Genomic DNA, 22,266 nt, shown 5'->3' on the forward strand with positions numbered 1-22,266 from the left:
GGCCTAACCAAAATAAAGAACAAAAACCCCTCTCTATGGCCAGGGCGTTACATTTACTCGAGTGTTTCCATTATTTTAGCAGTTTCCTGCACTGTATATTCAGACACAATAAAGAGGTCAGGAATGGTGACATGCTTTTTCCTTATGGAAAAATGCATACCAACAGTTTTGTTCACATTTAAACTAAGACATAACTACTCAAACCACTGTGATACATGAGCCAAAGCTTCAGTTAGCTTAGATGCAACTTCTTCTGCAGTTGTGGCATGTGTGTATATAACAGTATAATCTGCATACATGTGTATATCAACACCATGACACACATGAGGCAGGTCATTTATATATAAACTAAAGCGTAAAGGCCAGTTGCCAGACAATGAGACGTTCTGTTTGATTCTAACACACTATTCTGTCAGATAAATATGAATCCATTCATTTTAAACCATTGGGGGAGAAATTACATTCTGCTAGTTTAGAGAGTAGAATTATGTGATTTACAGTATCAAATGCTTTTTTGCAAATCTAAAAACACAGTTTAAATGTAACCTTCTCCAAAAAATAACAGTTTTCTGACTGTAATGAGAAATCACTAGTATTCAAGTGATCAGTCAATTACCCAGTTGTCACGTCCTGACCAGTGTAAGAGGTCATTTTCTATAGTAGATGGGTCAGGGCGTGACAGGGGTGTGTTTGTTTGACAGTCTGGTTGTTATTTCTATGTTGTGGGTTCTAGGTTTTCTGTTTCTATGTCGGGTATTGTTTGGGGTTGATCTCCAATTGGAGGCAGCTGTTTCTTGTTGCCTCTGATTGGAGATCGTATTTAGGTAGGGGGTTTTCTTATTGTATGCTGTGGTCCGATCCTTCTGAAAGCCCTGACAGAACAACTCACCATAAAAGGACCAAGCGGCGTGAGGAGAACTACTTGGAGTCGTGAACTTGGGAAGAAATATTAGACGGTAAAGGACCCTGGAGCCAGGCTGGGGAGTATCGTCACCCGAAGGAGGAACTAGAGGAAGCCAAGAGGGAGCGACGTTACTATGAAGCGCTATATCCACCAATAATCAAGGTGGAGAGGCAACCCCATACATTCTTTTGGGGGGGGACATAAGGAGAGTTTGTCAACATCAGGGGGGAGCCCTGATCGAACTTCCCGTGCCAGTACAGGAGTCAAGCGCGGAGCTCAACGCGAGAATCCGAAGGGAAGTACTGGCAGAAAGAGCACGGCGGAGCGGGCGTGCGGAGGAGCGAGCGATGAGTTACGGTGTGGTGTGCACTATATCGCCCATACGCACTCACAGCCCGGTGCGGTCGGTGCAAGCTCCTCGCCAGTGTAGGGCGAAGATGGTCACTGACCAGCAGCCCAGATTCTCCAGCGGCTTGTGCTTTGGTTGTTGTGTTGGGGTGTTTGTTTTTTGTTTTTGTGTGCAGTCGGGGTCTGCACCTTTGGGGGGGGGTAGTGTCACGTCCTGGCCAGTGTAAGAGGTCATTTTCTATAGTAGATGGGTCAGGGCGTGACAGGGGGTGTTTGTTTGACAGTCTGTGTTGTTATTTCTATGTTGTGGGTTCTAGGCTTTCTGTTTCTATGTCGGGTATTGTTTGGGGTTGATCTCCAATTGGAGGCAGCTGTTTCTTGTTGCCTCTGATTGGAGATCGTATTTAGGTAGGGGTTTTTCTTATTGTATGCTGTGGGTTGTTAATTGTGAGTAGTGTGTTTTCCTGCTCTGCGTCACGGCTTTATCGTTTCGTATTTTCAAGTTTATTGTATATGGCATTCGGTTTCACGATTCAATAAAAGATGTGGAACTACGATCACGCTGCGTATTGGTCCAATCCTTCTGAAAGCCCTGACACCAGTAACTATCCTCTTTCCAGCCTTTGAAGTGATTGGCAAAATACTTATAAGTCTATAATTATTGATCATAAAACAATCAGCAGACTTGAATATAGGGGTAACAACAGCTGACTTCCATTCCCTTGGGAATTTATGGGAAATGAATCAAATCTGTTATTGGCAGGGGTGCAACATAATTGGAATGTGATACAAACGAGGCAACGCTGTGCTTTAGGACCATGCGGGTGTCTTAGAGTGGTCGGGTAGGCTATTTGGAGTGTTTATCCGACTGGATTAAAAAAAGAAACAAATATCAAAAATATGCCCCCCCCACTTCTAAAACCAAAGATGTGCCCCTTGTTATTGATAAAATATCTTTGTGTTTTAAAGAACGCATTATCAAAACCATAGACATCTTTGGCTTTAGATGTTTTCAAGCTGCTTAAGATTTTGTTTACTTTCACCTCAATAGTTGGAATCGTATCAAACATTTTAAGGGAGTCATGACATCGGGTGATACATAACTCGCTCACTGTCAACTTTTGCCTCAGAACTTGTACAGACTGAATAAAGAAATTGTTAAAAGTAGAGGCTATAGAGTAGCTATCCTCGATTAATCTTCCATTAACTTTCAGTTTTATACCTCCTTTAATTTGTCTTGCCTCTTGCCTGTTGAAATGTCTGAAATCTACTAATAATATGCATATTCTAGTTTCTGGGCCAGAGTAGTAACCTGTTTAAATTGGGTACGTTTTACATCCGGCCGTGAAAATACTGCCCCCTAGCCCAGACAGGCTAACAAACTATAGCTTTGGCAAGTCGGTTAGGACATCTTTCTGCATGACACAAGTCATTTTTCCAACAATTGTTTACAGACAGATTATTTCACTTATTATTCACTGGATCACAATTCCAGTGGGTCAGAAGTTTTCATACACTAAGTTGACTGTGCCTTTAAACAGCTTGGAAAATTCCAGAAAATTATATAATGGCTTTAGAAGCTTCTGATTGGCTAATTGACATAATTTGAGTCAATTGGAGGTGTACCTGTGGATGTAGTTCAAGGCCTACCTTCAAACTCAGTGCTTCTTTGCTTGACATCGTGGGAAAATCAAAAGAAATCAGCCAAGACCACAGAAAAAAATTGTAGACCTCCACAAGTCTGGTTCATCCTTGAGAGCAATTTCCAAATGCCTGAAGGTACCACGTTCATCTGTACAAACAATAGTACGCTATTATAAACACCGTGGGAACACGCAGCTGTTATACCGCTCAGGAAGGAGACGTGTTCTGTTTCCTAGAGATGAACGTACTTTGGTGCGAAAAGTGCAAATCAATCCCAGAACAACAGCAAAGGACCATGTGAAGATGCTAGGCAAAAGTATCTATATCCATAGTAAAACGAGTCCTATATCGACATAACCTGAAAAGCCACTCATCAAGGAAGAAGCCACTGCTCCAAAACCGCTATAAAAAAACCAGACTACAGTTTGCAACTGCACATGGGGACAAAGATCATACTTTTTGGAGAAATGTCCTCTGGTCTGATGGAACAACAACAGAACTGTTTGGCCATAATGACCATTGTTATGTTTGGAGTAAAAAGGGGGAGGCTCTGTGGATATATTGAAGCAACATCTCAAGACATCAGCCAGGAAGTTAAAGCTTGCACCCACAGCCAGTGAAATCAGTGCAACCCTAAGTTGCAGTCAGTTGTAGAATGATTGCTAGGAATAAAGTAGACCTGAACATAACTAAAAGCATTGTTCTCGGTACAAATCATTCCCTAAGTATTAAACCTTAACTGAATCAAGTAATGCATACCACCCTGCATCCCACTGCTGGCTTGCTTCTGAAGCTAACCACGGTTGGTCCTGGTCAGTCCCTGGATGGGAGACCAGATGCTGCTGGAAGTGGTGTTGGAAGTCCAGTAGGAGGCACTCTTTCCTCTGGTCTAAAAAATATCCCAATGCCCCTGTGTAGTGTGCTGTCTTTCAGATGGGATGTTAAACGGGTCTCCTGACTCTCTTAGGTCATTAAAGATCCCATTGCACTTATTGTAAGAGTAGGGGTGTTAACCCTGGTGTCCTGGCTAAATTCCCAATCTAGCCCTCATACCATCATGGCCACCTAATCATCCCCATCTTACAATTGGCTCATTTCTCCCCTGAAACTATTCCCCAGGTTGTTGCTGTAAATGAGAATGTGTTCTCAGTCAACTTACCTGGTAAAATAAAATGAATCATGTGGCTGTTGATCAAGTAGAGGAGACTAAACTTATTGGTGTTAATTATATCCCTCGAGTCTAAGCCCTGTCTAAGCCAGGCTTAATATATTAAGACCCCTTAAAATATACAACAATTATTGGGTGAAACATTGAATTTTGCATTGCTGCTATATTAGCCAATAGAAACGCATTGAATAATAGATATTCTACATGGAACAACAGAAAAAAAAATGATACAGGAAGTTTGTTCGGAAGTGTCTGTCATATACCTGAGAGATATAATAAAGATCAGGAAACTATTTATATATTTTTTATATGTATTTATCCACCTTTTTTTGACACTAAACTATCTCCATTTGCACTACCGTTCAAAAGTTTGGGGTCACTTAGAAATGTCCTTGTTATTGAAAGAAAAGCACATTTTTCGTCCATTAAAATAACATCAAATTGATCAGAAATACAGTGTAGACAGTGTTAATGTTGTAAACGACTATTGTAGCTGGAAACAGATGATTTTTAATGGAATATCTACTGTAAATATAGAAGTTTTTTCTATACATCTGTAGGACAGAATGGCAGCATCGGGGAAGCTCCGGGGGTGTGTTTCTCTTTGTTAATAACAGCTGGTGCACAAGCTCTAATATTAAGGAAGTCTCGAGGTTCTGATCACCTGAGTTACAATAACTCATGATAAGCTGTAGACCATACTATTTTCGAAGAGAGTTCATCTATATTTTAGTAGCTGTCTATTTACCACCACAAACAGATGCTGGCATAAGACCGCACTCAATGAGCTGTATAGGGGCATAAGCAAACAGGAAAATGCTCACCCAGAGGCGGAGCTCCTCGTGGCCGGTGATTTTAAAGCAGGAAAACTGAAATCCATTTTGCCTAATTTCTACCAGCATATCATGTGCAACTAGAGGCAAAACAACTTTAGATCATCTAGCTGTGCCACCAGAGATCCTGGTTCGAGTCCAGGCTCTGTCGCATAACACATATGGAATCATGTAGTAACAAAACAAGAGTTAAATAAATCAAAATATATTTTATATTAGAGATTCTTCAAAGTAGCCACCCTTTGCCTTGATGACAGCTGTGCATACTCTTGGCATTCTCTCAACCAGCTTCATGAGATAGTCACCTGGAATGCATTTCAATTAACAGATGTGCCTTGTTAAAAGTTAATACAGTATGTGGAATTTCTTTCCTTCTTAATGCGTTTGAGCCAATCAGTTGTGTTGTGACAAGGTAGGGGAGCTATACAGAAGATAGCCCTATTTGCTAAAAGTACAAGTGCATATTGTGGCAAGAACAGCTCAAATAAGCAAAGTGAAATGACAGTCCATCATTACTTTAAGACATTACTTTAAGGTCAGTCAATGCGTAAAATGTCAAGAACTTTGAAAGTTTCTTCAAGTGCAGTCGCAAAAACCATCAAGCGCTATGATGAAACTGGCCCTCATGAGGACCGCCACAGGAAAGGAAAACTCAGAGTGACCTCTGCTGCGGAGGATAAGTTAATTAGAGTTAACTGCACCTCAGATTGCAGCCCACACAAATGCTTCACAGAGTTCAAGTAACAGACACATCTCAACATCAACTGTTCAGAGGAGACTGTGTGGTCGAATTGCTGCAAAGAAACCACTACTAAAGGACACCAGTAAGAAGAAGAGACTTGCTTGGGCCAAGAAACATTAGCAAAGGACATTAGACCGGTGGAAATCTGTCCTTTGGTCTGATGAGTCCAAATTGGAACATTTTGGATCCAATCGCCATGTCTTTGTGAGACACAGAGTAGGTGAACGGATGATCTCTGCATATGTGGTTCCCACCATGAAGTATGGAGGAGGAGGTGTGATGGTGTGCGGGTGTTTTGCTGGTGACACTGTCTGTGATTTATTTAGAATTCAAGGCACACTTAACCAGCATGGCTACCACAGCATTCTGCAGCAATATGCCATCCCATCTGGTTTGCGCTTAGTGGGACTATCATTTGTTTTTCAACATAACAATGACCCAACACACCTCCAGGCTGTGTAAGGGCTATTTGACCAAGAAGGAGAGTGATGGAGTGCTGCATCAGATGACCTGGCCTCCACATTCACCCGACCTCAACCCATTTGAGATGGTTTGGGATTAGTTGGACCGCAGAGTGAAGGAAAAGCAACCAAAAAGTGCTCAGCATATGTGGGAACTCCTTCAAGGCTGTTGTAAAAGTATTCCAGGTGAAGCTGGTTGAGAGAAGGCCAAGAGTGTGCAAAGCTGTCATCAACGCAAATTGTGTGTCACGTCCTGACCAGTAAAGGGCTTATTTGTTATTGTAGTTTGGTCAGGACGTGGCAGGGGGTATTTGTTTAGAGTGTTTAGGGGTTTGTTATATTACGTGTTTATGTAGAAGGGGTATTTGTTTAGAGTGTTTCGGGGTTTATTGGGCTATGTGTTTATGTAGAGGGGTGTTGGTTTAGAGTGTACCGGGGTTTTAGGTTTAGGTTCTAGGTTAGTGTATTCTATGTTAGTTCTAGGTTGTTTACGTCTATGTTCAGTTTATTGATTTGACCTTCAATTGGAGGCAGCTGTTTCTCGTTGCCTCTGATTGAAGGTCCTATGTATAGGGGTTGTTTTGTATGGGGGTATTGTGGGTAGTTGTAGTTGCATAGCTTTGTGTTTAGCCTGCATCCTGTTCGTTCGTATATTTTCTAGTTTTCTTAGTGTTCAAATAAAGTGAATTATGAGCACTCAACCCGCTGCGCCTTGGTCCAATACCTACGAAAGACGTGACATTGTGGCTTTAAAAAAAAAAAGTTTACACTTTTTTGTTTACTACATGATTCCATGTGTTATTTCATAGTTTTGATGTCTTCACTATTATTTTACAATGTAGAAAACAGAAAAAATGTAAGAAGAGCACTTAAATAAGTAGGTGTGTCCAAACTTTTGACTGGAACTGTATAAAACACAAGAAAATAACTGTTTTGACTGCACTGGTTCTTTAACGGTTCACTGTTTGAAAACTGCAGGGTTTCTTCACATATGTGTTCTACTTTTTATGTTCCAAAAATTAAATGTATTCAAGTTTTGAACAAATAATGTTCAGAAAATGTCTTATCTAGTGAAGTTCTGCTGCAGCAGGGTTCTCTTGCCTTTGTACTACAGCTGCATACTATCTCTCTCTGTCTCTCACACTCTCTCTTTCTGTCTCTCAGGGCCACTCCAGCTTCATCACCCATCTGGACTGGTCAGTGGACTCTCAGAACCTGGTGTCCAACTCAGGAGACTATGAGATACTCTATTGTAAGTATGGTCATGTTCAGTAAAGCATACTGTAGAAAACTGTTTTGCAACTGAAAATGAAAATCTGTGTTCTTATTGGAAAAGTTCAGATAGCACCTCCACATTTCAATCCGCTGTGTGTCGTTCCAGGGATCCCATCAGTGTGTAAACAGGTGGTGAGTGTGGAGACCACACGGGACATCCCCTGGGCCACATCCAACTGCACTCTGGGCTTCCAAGTCTTTGGTGAGCAATGCAGCTGGATATGTATTTTCTGGACACATACTGTATAATGTCTCGTGGACAGATGGACGTAACATAGGATGGTAGCGTCTGTCAACAGACTGTGGGATGTGACGACTAATGAGGAACTTCCCGGTGCACAGATTTTTTTGTCACTGGTCATTTGGACTAATCACGATTTCGCATCTTTCAAATTTCTGAAGGGAAGAGGCCATTTGACCCATACTTTGGCTGAGTGTCACGCCCTGACCATAGAGAGCCCTCGGGGTTCTCTATGGTGTAATAGGTCAGAGCGTGACTAGGGGGGTTTCTAGATAGAAATATACTATGTTGGTGTATGTGTATGGTTCCCAATTGGAGGCAGGTGATAATCGTTGCCTCTAATTGGGGATCATACTTAGTGTGTTCCTTTTCCCACCTGTGTTGTGGGGTTTTGTTTTGTATGATTGTTTATGTGCGCTACGGTTTGCACGATAGTTATATCTTTTTTTTTTTTTTTTCACGAGCAATAAAATGTGGAACTCTACTCACGCTGCGCCTTGGTCCAGTTATTTAAACGACGGTCGTAACACTGAGAGATTAATTTATGGGTGTGGAAACTTTGTTTGTCTTGTCAGTACTTCTCCCCCCAGAACCTAATCGAGCATATGATGCAATTACAGTGCGCAACATTTTTGTTCTGGGTTTCCAAGATTACATACTGTATGACCATTCACTTTGTACATTTTGTGTAGGGTATAACATAATGAGATGGATACTGTAACTCTGGTCCTGATCAACAGGGTTATGGCCTGACGGCTCCGACGGGACTGACATCAACGCCGTCTCCAGATCCAATGAGAAAAGGCTGCTCGTCACAGGAGACGACTTCGGAAAAGTCCACCTTTTCTCTTTCCCCTGCTCTCAATTCCGGGTAAGATTGAAAATCTATTGAATATTTAGATGAGAAGAGCCTGTGAAGATGTGAGGCCATTGATTGCAGTTTGATTGATTTTCTTTTTCTTCCAGGCTCCCAGTCATGTTTATGGTGGACACAGCAGTCATGTGACCAACGTGAAATTCCTGTTTGACGATAGTTGCCTGGTTTCCACTGGGGGCAAGGACATGAGCGTCATGCAGTGGCGGGTAGTGTGAGGCGACCATTTTGGGGCAACAGACAGACAGTTTCTTTATGGATCAGGGTAGGGTGGGTAGGGGAAGGGTTGTACTCCTAGAGGCTTCCCTGTACAATGAGCTTACGATGAAGTTGCCCCCAGAAGCTGATCTTGGATCAGTTTTGTATTTACCCCATTAATGGGTTAGGATTTGGGGAGGGCTGATTCTAGATCTGTTCCTAGGGTTGACTTCACTACAGAGTTTAGCTTTTTGGTGGGTGGGTTGGGGACGAAGAGCATCACAACAAAAGGATGATACAACAGGGAGTACCTATTGTTTAGTTTTTTATCGTTCCGTCTGTCCTTTTTGTATATTTCACACCTCAGGAAACCAATAGAAAATTAGGAGTTGAATTTATTCCCTTTGCCATATCAATGGTAGCCTCTCTGGCCTGGTAGAGATGGCACTCCACATTGGAAAGTGGGTGGTTAAGAGTGTTGAGCCAGTGAGCAAAAGGTTGCTGGTTTGAATCTCCAAGCTGATTAGGTGAAAAATCTGTTGAGCAAGGCACTTCAGCCAAATTGCTTTGGGTAAGAGTGGCTGCGTAATGGAAGTTTTAATTTTTACTATATGCATTTGATCTACACTGAATGCACATACATTTGGTTCAAACTGATGCTGACAGAGAGTAAATGACCAATATTCCAATGATTACACTCTTTCATATGATGTGTATTTTATAATGAATACATCAGGTTTACCCCAGGCAGTTTGTTACTAGGCCAAGTGTGCGGTTGAATAGATGTGAATTCTGTGAGGCTACACGGGAATATGAAGATATTAACTCTCTGCTGCCACTGTCTGGTTTCCTGAGGTATTGAATGGTGTCATAATGACTACTTCACTAATGCTCTGCAAACTATAATACATGATAAAGTATCACACTGGCATTTCAAAGAGAGCCTTTTAAAAACAAATGAATAATTATTTAAATGAATAATCAATGATTATTAACACCTGTTGAAAAGCATCATTTTGGGACCCAAATGACTGAAGTTGAACTACATTTCAAACATATTTGGATTTCACTGTTATATACCTGCTGCCGATGTCACTTCCTTCCTGAGCCTCCCTTATCTTCCTGTATAGTCCTCAAACTAGTTCTCTAAATAAGAGGTTTGTACTAATCAGACCATTGCACTGTAATTGTTTTCTCTCCAATTCCCTTTTCACACTATAGTGCCGAACCAATCCGTACCGCGCTGACTCAATATTTTCTTTTCACATTGTCCTTTTCAGCACGGCTCCAGTAACTACGATGGAATCGTAACCAGACTAGCTCAGTACAGCTTGTTTGGCTCGGTTTGGCTCAGTAGTGTGAAAAGCCCTAATGTGTGCTCCCCTATTGTGCACTGTTTACCATAGACAAGTAATCACTACTCCAAGGCTTAAGGCCCACTCTTGATATTTACAGCTGTTTTTGATCTCTCCAAGGCTTAAAAGAACCTGTGACTTAGCTACCATACTGACCTTGTCACCTTGACTCATGCCTCTTGTTTACTAGGCATATCCATGAACAAAACATGTAATTCATATTGAAAGCTTTCCCAAAGCCAGGAAAAAGTAATCGCACCAAGAGTTATCTGTACCACACTGCTAATGTCTGAAATGGACTGGTCATTCATCTGGCGTTTGCTTTATAGTGATGAAAAGTATCCAGAGCATGCATAACATTGGTTATACCTGGGCTGCATTCAAAAGGGCACAACATTGTGGAACGTTCATATAGAAATATACTACGAAGAACAAACATGCTTTTCTGACATGTAGGATGAAGAATCGCGTCAGCTCTATTCATGTAATTTCTTCAAAAAAAATTTGGCACTGAGCAAATACCATGTCTGCTAAGCTCAAACTTGAACATTGTGAACATTTGGTGCAATTTCCAGCGCGTGTTTACTGTGAACACTGAGGCTGTACCCACTTTAAGTTACAATTTTAGCAGTGGTCATGTAGGCTAGTGGCTATTTGATCATAATATAGGTTTACCAGAGTGGCCTACCATCAAAAACAATGGAGAAAGTGCACCCCATAACATTTTAACAAAGAAATAGCTGTTCTATCATTCAGTCTACAGTAGCAGCCAATGTGTGGTGTTCCATGCAGGGCTTGACATTAACCTGTTTATCCACTTGCCCTTCAGACAAGGAGGTGCCTGAACATTTTGTGTTGTTTGATGCAAGAAACCACTTTACAAAATAAAATGCATTTTTATTCACATACTTTTATTACAGAGAATCAGACAAATTATACTACCCACTGCCTATTGGCTACTTGGCTTATTCAAGCCTGTCTCAAAATACAGCACTGCTCTTTACCTGACTCGCTTTTCAAAGATGTCTAGAAATGTACACGTTTTGTGCTATTGTAGGAAGCAATCACTCCCCTATTGCTGACTACAAATGATCTATAACTGTGCTAATAACTCACTAACTAACAAAGGATATGAACAAAATGTGCACACGTGGCTACATGCAGCTTTCGCTTTGATCTCAAAACAAGCGCATCCACTCACGACCGCCCATGCTGTAAACACAGTCCAATTCAAAGTAAATGGCACAGATCCATATATGGCAATGGTATATTTGCATATAGGTCTACTGCAGCTCTGATTGTTTATGCCGGACCAGGATGAGTAGTACGTGTCAATGCAATAGAATCCTACTCTGATGCGTTCTGCCTACAACAACATGTCTTGCATAATTGTTTTTGTTTCGGTATATTGCATTGAAAGTGGCTAATACTGAATTAATTAGATCACAATTGCCACATTGAAGAGATAGTGTTTACAGGGAAAACTCTAAAACAGTGGTCACCAACCTTTTCTGAGTCAAGATCACTTTCTGAGTCAAAATGCAAGCTGAGATTTACTGCTCAGATTTTTTTGAACATGACTTAAAAAACATAAGCCAATGCAACATTAACCAATTAAAAACAGTACTGTAGCAAGGAGGTTTGTGCAGTAAGTTATAGGCCCAATACATTATCACCTCATATTGGCTTTGCTCGAATTGCCCTGCTAATGCATTGTTGTTCGGGCATTTTTTCACCGTGTGGTGAAACACCACTTCCCATTCATTTCAATGGAAGGAAAGCTGTGAGAAAAGGAGAGGGCGGGGGACCTTTGGGCGGTGCGAAGGTGGCGTGGGAGTCGGTGAAAAATATAAACTTTTACCAACTTCATGCAAATCACCAGCGGCGTCCGCTGGATGATGACCAATCATATCGAGTGGTTCCCATGATGAATATGATGCTATGCGACCCATGGCTGGAGACTTTCTTCAAATACTGGGATGGAAGCAAATGTAAGTGATTATAACATCCTAAGGAATCATGCAAAAAATGTACAGTTGACAGGAATATGTTAGTTAATGTAGAGACATGATTAAGCATATTTTTTTATCATAAAGTTAATTTACGAAAATCACGATTTAGCATGCTAGCTGACTAGCTAACATTAGATAGCTGGCTAGCTTTATGGGTGTTGTGACATGAGTATGAAATTGTAATTCTGGTTGTTTAATGTTTTAGGGACTCCTGAAACAACCAGCAAACCAGGCTGTCGTCTTGTGAAACAGTGGATGTAAAGAATCTAGCTAGCTAAAGAATTTACTGCAAATTGAATGTACAATTTTGTAAGCTTGCCTTGCTGATATTTGCCATGCAATGCAGATAGATGAAATAACGTAGCTAGCTATGTTCTTGCTTATTGTGCAGTGAAGGGTAAAAACACCTGTATGCCTCTGGATGTGTAGCTAGCTATCTAGCCGATATGTGTATGGACCCAAACGTTTGGTATACATATTAGTTCAGAACCTAGCTATGAACCTCAGCTATCATAGCCAGTTCTATCAACTTCAAAACAGTCTGAATGATATTAATGAAACCTATGGATTGAGTAGAATATAATATAACTTTGTGCCAAGGATGCAAGTCATATATACATGTAGTTATTACCCTGCATGAGATCCCCACATTGTTGCCTGTACATTTAATATATTCACTGATCATGTACTCTACCTTGGCAAATAAAGGCGCAGTTCAGGTCTTTGAGATTATTTTTCAGTCATACAGGAGTATCAAATTCCAGTCTTTGAATGATGCTGTGTCTGCATGTATGTATTACAATTATACACTTCAACAGTGTTTACCAATCTTGGTCCTGGGACATCATTGTAACTAATAGACTAGAAACAGGATTTAACTAGTTAAAGGCTGATTTGCAATTCATATGTACAGAAATTAATTTAAAAAACAGTACACTACACTTCCTATGCATCATGTAAATACTCTAAAACTGGTTCACCTCAATATCTAATGCCCTTCATCTGCATTGATCTGATTAACAAGGACAGGCGTAGTATTTCATCAAATTAAAGGTTTAATTTCAACCAGTAGAGAATCTGAAATGCTTTATTGAAAGAAGTTCATTATCCAACTGTTATAAATACATTCATTATAAATATTACAATTGTAATACTAGAAATACAAGTTCAATCTGTACTTCAATGCACATATGTTGTGCATTATAAAAAGAGAGGAAAAGAGAGAGGTGTAAAAGACAGAAAGGGAAAGAGGTAAGAACATAGGAGCAGGGAAGGCAGCATATGATTAACGAATCACAGTGCAACCCAAATATTCTCTCAGTTCATCACAATTACATAATAGTGTCTCTAGTTGGCCCAAAGGTTATCTTAAAAGCGGTTGAGGTGGCGATGATGGGACTGGGGGTTGGCATCCTCTCTCACATCAAAGCATATCTGCAGACGAGAGACAAATTGAGAGATATGGCATGTTGAAGCCTTGTGTTTTTAGTTTTTATTCTAACATTGTTAGTCATCATAATAATCAGGAGGTGAAATTAAAAACTGACCTTGGATCATTAACTCTGGGACTACTGCATCTCTATTTCAATGTAAAGCATCTCTTTAATAATACTTCCTGTTGACCTGACCAAGTGCCCTCAATGTAGCCAGTTCAGATGCGGGAGGGGTTCACCGACACAACTGATATAATTTAGAGCAGGGCTGCCCAATCCTCTTCCTGGAGATCTACTGTCCTGTTGGTTCAGTCCAACCCTAATTTAGCATATCTGATTCAGCTAGTTAAAGTCTTTTTTTCTCTCTTCACCTTTATTTAACCAGGTAGGCAAGTTGAGAACAAGTTCTCATTTACAACTGCGACCTGGCCAAGATAAAGCAAAGCAGTTCGACACATATAACAACACAGAGTTACACATGGAGTAAAACAAACATACAGTCAATAATACAGTAGAAAAATAAGTCTATATACAATGTGAGCAAATGAGGTGAGATAAGGGAGGTAAAGGCAATAAATAGGCCATGGTGGTGAAGTAAATACAATATAGCAATTAAAACACTGGAATGGTAGATTTGATAGTAGATGAGTGTGCAAAGTAGAAATACTGGGGTGCAAAGGAGCAAAATAAATAAATAAATAAATACAGTAGGGGAAGAGGTAGTTGTTTGGGCTATTTATAGATGGGCTATGTACAGGTGCAGTGATCTGTGAGCTGCTCTGACAGCTGGTGCTTAAAGCTAGTGAGGGAGATAAGTGTTTCCAGTTTCAGAGATTTTTGTAGTTCGTTCCAGTCATTGGCAGCAGAGAACTGGAAGGAGAGGCGGCCAAAGGAGGAATTGGCTTTGGGGGTGACAAGTGAGATATACCTGCTGGAACGCGTGCTACGGGTGGGTGCAGCTATGGTGACTAGTGAGCAGAGATAAGGCGGGACTTAACCTTGCAGGGTCTTGTATATGACCTGGAGCCAGTGGGTTTGGCAACGAGTATAAAGCGAGGGCCAGCCAACGAGAGCGTACAGGTCACAGTGGTGGGTAGTATATGGGGCTTTGGTGACAGAACGGATGGCACTGTGATAGACTGCATCCAATTTGTTGAGTAGGGTGTTGGAGGCTATTTTGTAAATGACATCGCCAAAGTCGAGCATCGGTAAGACGGTCAGTTTTACGAGGGTATATTTGGCAGCATGAGTGATGGATGCTTTTTTGCAAAATAGGAAGCCAATTACAGATCATTGATATATACAGAGAAGAGAGTCGGCCCAAGAATTGAACCCTGTGGCACCCCCATAGAGACTGCCAGAGGTCCGGACAACAGGCCCTCAGATTTGACACACTGAACTCTGTCGGAGAAGTAGTTGTTGAACCAGTCGAGGTTCATTTTGAGAAACCAAGGCTGTTGAGTCTGCCGATGAGGATGTGGTGATTGACAAGAGTCGAAAGCCTTGGCCAGGTCAATGAATACGGCTGCACAGTACTGTTTCTTATCGATGGCGGTTAAGATATCGTTTAGGACCTTGAGCGTGGCTGAGGTGCACCCACGACCAGCTCTGAAACCAGATTGCATAGCGGAGAAGGTACGGTGGGATTCGAAATGGTCGGTGATCTGTTTGTTAACTTGGCTTTCGAAGACCTTAGAAAGGCAGGGTAGGATAGATATAGTTCTGTAGCAGTTTGGGTCAAGAGTGTGTCCCCCTTTGAAGAGGGGGATGACCGCAGCTGCTTTCCAATCTTTGGGAATCTCAGACGACACGAAAGAGAGGTTGAACAGGCTAGTAATAGGGGTTGCAACAATTCCGGCAGATAATTTTAGAAAGAAAGGGTCCAGATTGTCTAGCCCGGCTGATTTGTGGAGGTCCAGATTTTGCAGCTCTTTCAGAACATCAGCTGACTGGATTTGGGAGAAGGAGAAATGGGGAAGGCTTGGGCGAGTTGCTGTGGGGGGTGCAGTGCTGTTGACCGGGGTAGGGGTGGCCAGGTGGAAAGCATGGCCAGCCGTAGTAAAATACTTATTGAAATTCTCAAGTATAGTGGATTTATCGGTGGTGACAGTGTTTCCTATCCTCAGTGCAGTGGGCAGCTGGGAGGAGGTGCTCTTATTCTCCATGGACTTTACAATGTCCCAGAACTTTTTTGAGTTTGTGTTGCAGGAAGCAAATTTCTGCTTGAAAAAGCTAGCCTTGGCTTTTCTAACTGCTTGTGTATATTGGTTTCTAACTTCCCTAAAAAGTTGCATTTCATGAGGGCTGTTTGATGCTAATGCAGAACGCCACAGGATGTTTTTGTGTTGGTTAACGGCAGTCAGGTCTGGAGAGAACCAAGGGCTATATCTGTTCCTGGTTCTAAATTTCTTGAATGGGGCATGCTTATTTAAGATCAAATCAAATTTATTTTTTATATAGCCCTTCGTACATCAGCTGATATCTCAAAGTGCTGTACAGAAACCCAGCCTAAAACCCCAAACAGCAAGCAATGCATGTGAAAGAAGCACGGTGGCTAGGAAAAACTCCATAGGAAAAACTCCCTAGAAAGGCCAAAAACCTAGGAAGAAACCTAGAGAGGAACCAGGCTATGAGGAGTGGCCAGTCCTCTTCTGGCTGTGCCGGGTGGATATTATTACAGAACATGGTCAAGATGTTAAAATGTTCATAAATGACCAGCATGGTCAAATAATAATAATCATAGTAGTTGTCGAGGGTGCAACAAGCACGTCCGGTGAACAGGTCAGGGTTCCATAGCCGCAGGCAGAACAGTTGAAACTGGAGCAGCAGCATGGCCAGGTGGACTGGGGACAGCAAGGAGTCATCATGCCAGGTAGTCCTGAGGCATGGTCCTAGGGCTCAGGTCCTCCGAGAGAAAGAAAGAGAGAAAGAGAGAATTAGAGAGAGCATATTTAAATTCACACAGGACACCGGATAAGACAAGAGAAATACTCCAGATGTAACAGACTGACCCTAGCCCCCGACACATAAACTACTGCAGCATAAATACTGGAGGCTGAGACAGGAGGGATCAGAAGACACTGTGGCCCCATCCGATGATGGTGAAGAAGGCATTTAAAAAAAATAACCAGGCATCCTCTACTGACGGGATGAGGTCGATATCCTTCCAGGATACCCGGGCCAGGTAGATTAGAAAGGCCTGCTCGCTGAAGTGTTTCAGGGAGCGTTTGATAGTGATGAGTGGAGGTCGTTTGACTGCTGACCCATTACGGATGCAGGCAATGAGGCAGTGATCGCTGAGATCTTGGTTGAAAACAGCAGAGGTGTATTTAGAGTGCAAGTTAGTTAGGATGATATCTATGAGGGTGCCGGTGTTTACGGCATTGGGGTTGTACCTGGTAGGTTCATTGATAATTTGTGTGAGATTGAGGGCATCAAGCTTAGATTGTAGGATGGCTGGGGTGTTAAGTATGTCACAGTTTAGGTCACCTAGCAGCACGAGCTCTGGAGATAGATGGGGGGCAATCAGTTCACATATGGTATCCAGAGCACAGCTGGGGGCAGAGGGTGGTCTATAGCAGGCGGCAACGGTGAGAGACTTGTTTTTAGAGAAGTGGATTTTTAAAAGTAGAAGTTCAAATTGTTTGGGTACAAACCTGGATAGTAGGACAGAACTCTGCAGGCTAACACCGCCCCCTTTGGCAGTTCTATCTTATCTGAAAATGTTGTAGTTAGGGATGGAGATTTCAGAGTTATTGGTGGTCTTCCAAAGCCAGGATTCAGACACGGCTAAGACATCCGGGTTGGCAAAGTGTGCTAAAGCAGTGAATAAAACAAACTTAGGGAGGAGGCTTCTAATGTTAACATGCATGAAACCAAGGCTTTTACGAGTCATCAAAAGAGAGTGCCTGGGGAATAGGAGTGGAGCTAGGCACTGCAGGGCCTGGATTCACCTCTACATCGTCAGAGGAACAGAGGAGGAGTAGGATAAGGGTACGGCTAAAAGCCATGAGAATTGGGCGTCTAGGACGTCTGGAACACCACACTAAGCAGGTTTCTGGGGGCGATAAAATAGAGTCAAGGTATAGTGTAGAGACAAAGGTATGGTAGGATGTGAATACAGTGGAGGTAAACCTAGGCATTGAGTGATGATGAAAGAGATATTGTCTCTAGAAACATCATTGAAACCAGGTGATGTCATCGCATGTGTGGGTGGTGGAACTGAAGGGTTGGATAAGGTATAATGAGCAGGGCTAGAGCCTCTACAGTGAAATAAGCCAATAAACACTAACCAGAACACCAATGGACAAGGCATATTGACATTAAGGAGAGGCATGCTTAGCCGAGTGATTATAAGGGTCCAGTGAGTAGTGAGGTTGGTTGGGGTCACAATGATTCAGACAGCTAGCCGAGCCATAGGTAGCAAGCTAGCAGAAGATGGAGGTCTGTTTTTAGCCACCCTGTGCGTTTCCGTCTGTAGATTAATGGGTTCCGTGTGGTAGAGGGGACCAATCCAATTGTCAAAATCGTTATAGTTATAGTGGCCCAAGAAGATTGTTCGATAGACCTGTTCAGATAGCAGCCGATATGCTCAAGACAGCTAACGATTAGCGGGCCGCAGTTAGCAGATGGGCGTTCAGGTTACGTTGCGATGGAGGGGCCAGTTGAATAACTCCCTCGGGCAGATAACGTCGGAATTCCAGTCGTGAAGGCCCGGTGGGGCTCCGCATCGGCAGTAAAACGGTCCGGATAGGTGATTGTAGCCCAGGAGTGGCTGATGGAACTCTTCAGCTGGCTAGCTCCAGGATAATTGGTGTTTGCTCCGGAATCGACGTTAGCCAATAGTCACTCGGATAGCAGCTAGTTAACTGCAAGATCGAGGTGTAAATGTCCAGAGCTTGCGGTAGAAATTTGGGGATATGGAGAGAAAATAGGTCCGGTATGCTCTGGTCTGAGTCGCATTGTACAAAACTGCCGATAGCTTTACGAGGTGAATAATACTTTTGGGAAAAAAAGAAAAAAAACAACAACAAAAACAGATCAGCTCCACATTTGGTGAGGTGGGTTGCAGGAGTGTTTTGAATTTGAGTTTCTAGAAAAAATATACAAAAAGATATGTTTGTTGAGCAGCTAATTAGTAGAATCGGGTGTGTTAAATTAAGTTTGGACTGAAAACCCACAGGACTGTAGATCTCCAGGAAGAGGGTTGGACAGCCCTGACCTAGAGGACTTAGGGAGAAAAAAAGAGGGATGAAGTGAAGGAGAGACTGCTATTGAGAAAATAAGGTAGTTCAAGTGACAGTGTTCAACAGGAATCTGTGTGGCCTCACCTGGTGTCCAGACCACACTAAGTGGCTGCAGAGTACTTTATGCTGAAAAACATGAACAGACACACGAGGACAAACAATATAGAGTAGTTATAGAAATAATGAAGTGTCTTATTATTCTCCATGGTTGGCCCTCTTTCCTATTCTTTGAAGGTTGAAGGAGCCACAGATATACACCTGAGCCTGCTTACTGCACAACACAATCCATCAATCAGATTGATACATGAGTGTGTAGGTGTGGTTTATAGGGTGTCTGATTGTTCAATATGAGTGATTTAAAATAGCCTGTTTTGTTTTTGTACAGACATCACACCCTTACCTAAACAGCACCTTCACCTGAGAAGTAGAAATTGAAGGGAGAGACATTGAGAATTGAATAATTGCAGTTGACATAGCTAAGTAAATGGAAGAATAATCTTATTGCGATGTGAATGGCTCTTAAAAGAGCTTTTGGTTGTGCATAGTGTAGTCTATGGTGTTGCCAGGGAACACCACCCTCTTCGAAGAAGTAGGAGGTGAAGATCTCCCGCACACGGATTGCCTCTCTTGCTGCATTGTTAGACTCCATCCTTGAAACATCCTGCAGAGCAGCAGACTTCTCCTTTGGCACATGGCGGCGAGCTGCAGATCCCCTCCTGGTCCTCGTGTCCATCCTCATGAAGTTATGCAGGGCACAGGTAGCCTTCACAAACCTGAATTCCTCCAGGAGGCAGTCCCAGATGGCCCTGGTCACCCAACCTTGCAGTGCCCTACACGTTAACTGTAGGCAATCGTTCTCCAGTTACAAGGTATCTGTAGGAATATGGAAGACAATGTAATTATTAGACATTTACATCACCAGGTCATTGTGGATTACTAAAGTATAATATCCCTGAAAACAAATCATGATAACATTGGATTGATAGATGCATGAGCGCACATATGTGCATGTGTAGCATGTGACAATAACAGGACCATATCAAGGATAGCATCATGAGTTAATACATAAATACCACTTGAAGCTTCATGATGAGGTGATCATTTGAATTAGCTGTGCAGTGCTAAGGCAAAAACATGCACCCCTTTGAGTCCCCAGTACCAGGACTGAGAACCACTGCTCTTCATTGGGACCTCTTCATATGTAGACAGGCTTTCATAGCTCTCTTTATCTGAGAACAGAAAACCTCACAAAAAACATACTTCATTATATTCAAATTACACAGGAACTACACAAAAGTAGCTGCCCTATCCAGAACAGCCTACTCTCTTACTGACAGTTGGGGCTGCTATCCTATCACCCTACCCCATGGCTGTTAGCTAGCTACCTACAAATGAATTTGGAGTATGTTTTTTACAGTGATAAATACAGCAAGATAGCTAGCTAATATGAAATTAGGTAGATGGTGATATTTCATTCACTTAGCTATCTATACAGTATGTGAAGTTGGCTAGATAGCTAGCCACCTAGCTAGCTCATTTGAGTTAGCCTGCACTATAGCTAGTTAGCTAATAATACATCGTTTTTTTTTTACATTTTCAAAATGTATTTACTTACTTGAATAGGTTCTCCCAGCCATGTGGATAATTGTTAACAGGGGCAGCAAAGTTTGTTAGTCACCAGATCATTTCTGTACAGCACTTTGAGATGTCAGCTGATGTAAGAAGGGCTTTATAAATAAATTTGATTTGATTTTAGAGGATATTGCTATTGAACTAGACCATCATACAAACTTGCTATGCTGAATTATTGACGCACAATCGAACACGCTGCCACATGCTGCCAGCACGCCGACAAGCGAGTCACAGTGGGCGGCCTAAGCAGCACGCGGCATTTTACTGCCATCTAGTGTACAGTACATTCACCGCGAGACTGACCAAAAAGGGTTACTGTCTTCCAGCTGATGGCGAAACTCGAGTCGCACCGCATTATTTCTTCCACATGCACAAATTAATGTTGTTACTCCTATAAACAGAGAAAGGGAAATATTATTTGATATTAAAAAAGATCCAAGCCACTAATAACACAAGCCTATAGATACACTTTCCTACTAATTCATTACTGCTGCAGTGTAGCGCTGTGTGAAAATAGGAAGAACGTGCATTTTATGGCTTATAAAAGTGTTGAATATACAGTAGTGACAGTGCTGAGTAAGAACTTAAACAGGAACTCACTCAAAAACAGCAGCTCTTTGCTGTATTCATTGACAGTCACTCGCTAGTCATGGTTTTAAACGTTTTGTAATCTCACAGTATCAAATTTACTGTAGCTTTCTTGTATGCCTGCTACGGCACGCAGGGCAGCGGAATCGGGTGCACCTACCGCCAACAGGACGTTGGGTTTTTACATAAATGTTTGGCAATCGGCTAGGAATGCCTTGGAGGTCGACATGTTGAGCGTGATTGACCAGTTGGTGACAACTGCTCTAGAAAGTTGAGTGAAGTTCAATCTCCTGCTTCTCTCTGTGGGCTGATATTTCTTCAGTCCCAGGGGAGCTGCATGGCAGTTTTGGGCTATTGCGCACCCGCACAGCAATGTTCCACAATGTTTGCCTCCTGAACGAAGCCCTGTTTTTGCAGATCTAAACATAATTGGACATATGCAGATGTGACATGTTACCATAACAAAGTAACCAAGATGGAATTATTTAATTTGAGGGGTCTCTCCCTATGAGCACCAGAGATTGAAAAACATTTTTGGTTGAAAAGACATTGAAAATGTGTATTTTCAACATCTTGTGTTCACTGGGCTGGTCTTATCAAGGCACTACCCAAATGCAGACACAGGAGGCAGATGGTTGGAGTCTTACAATGTTTATTTATCCAAAGGGGAAGGCAAGAGAATGGTCGTGGACAGGCAAAAAGGTCAAAACCAGATCAGAGTCCAGGTGGTACAGAGTGGTACAAAGTCCAGAAACAGGCAAGGGTCAACACCGGGAGGCCTAGGAAAAAGGAGAATGCAAAAAGCAGTAGAACAGAAAACCACTGGTTGACTTGGAAACATACAAGACAAACTGGCACATAGAGCTGGGAAACACAGGAATAAATACACTGGGGAAAACAAGCAACACCTGGGGGGGGGTGGAGACAATAACGAGGACAGGTGAAACTGATCAGGGTGTGACAGGTTTTCTCTTTTGTATATCATTATTAGAGAAGATGGTTTGTTTAGAGTGGGTGTGGAACGCTAAAGACATTGGAAGCCTTGCAGGGTTGGTTGTTGTCCTTGTTTGGGTGTATGGAAACTGATGCAGAACACTACCATTCAGAGTGAATGTAAAATGGTTTATGAATACACGTATGAATACAGTAAACACAATATGAAAATCCTTCACGTTTTTGTTACTGATTTGTTGTCCTCTTCTTTACATTTTGAAATTCCAAAGTTTATTTTAGGTGTGTTGAAATGATGACATGACTGGGAAAGGAAAGGTCTGATATTTGCAATTGATGCAGGGTATAATATTTATTATGA

At 42.0% G+C, this 22,266-nt stretch overlaps 1 protein-coding gene across 6 annotated transcripts in view; it reads left to right on the top strand.

The window, feature by feature from the left end:
• The window catches only part of LOC115162644 (echinoderm microtubule-associated protein-like 1), a 100,222-nt gene extending 90,039 nt beyond the window's left edge, over positions 1-10,183 (top strand). For all 6 annotated transcript variants that reach the window (XM_029714129.1, XM_029714125.1, XM_029714126.1 and 3 more), the window contains 4 exons: positions 7,265-7,352; positions 7,482-7,577; positions 8,357-8,487; positions 8,583-10,183. In XM_029714129.1, coding sequence (XP_029569989.1) covers positions 7,265-7,352; positions 7,482-7,577; positions 8,357-8,487; positions 8,583-8,708 — 441 coding nt within the window. In that variant the 3' untranslated portion in view covers positions 8,709-10,183. The remainder of the gene's footprint in view (positions 1-7,264; positions 7,353-7,481; positions 7,578-8,356; positions 8,488-8,582) is intronic.
• Positions 10,184-22,266: the final 12,083 nt, after the last annotated feature.

Source organism: Salmo trutta, chromosome 25 (genome assembly GCF_901001165.1).
Source record: "Salmo trutta chromosome 25, fSalTru1.1, whole genome shotgun sequence".
NCBI classification, from domain to species: domain Eukaryota; kingdom Metazoa; phylum Chordata; class Actinopteri; order Salmoniformes; family Salmonidae; genus Salmo; species Salmo trutta.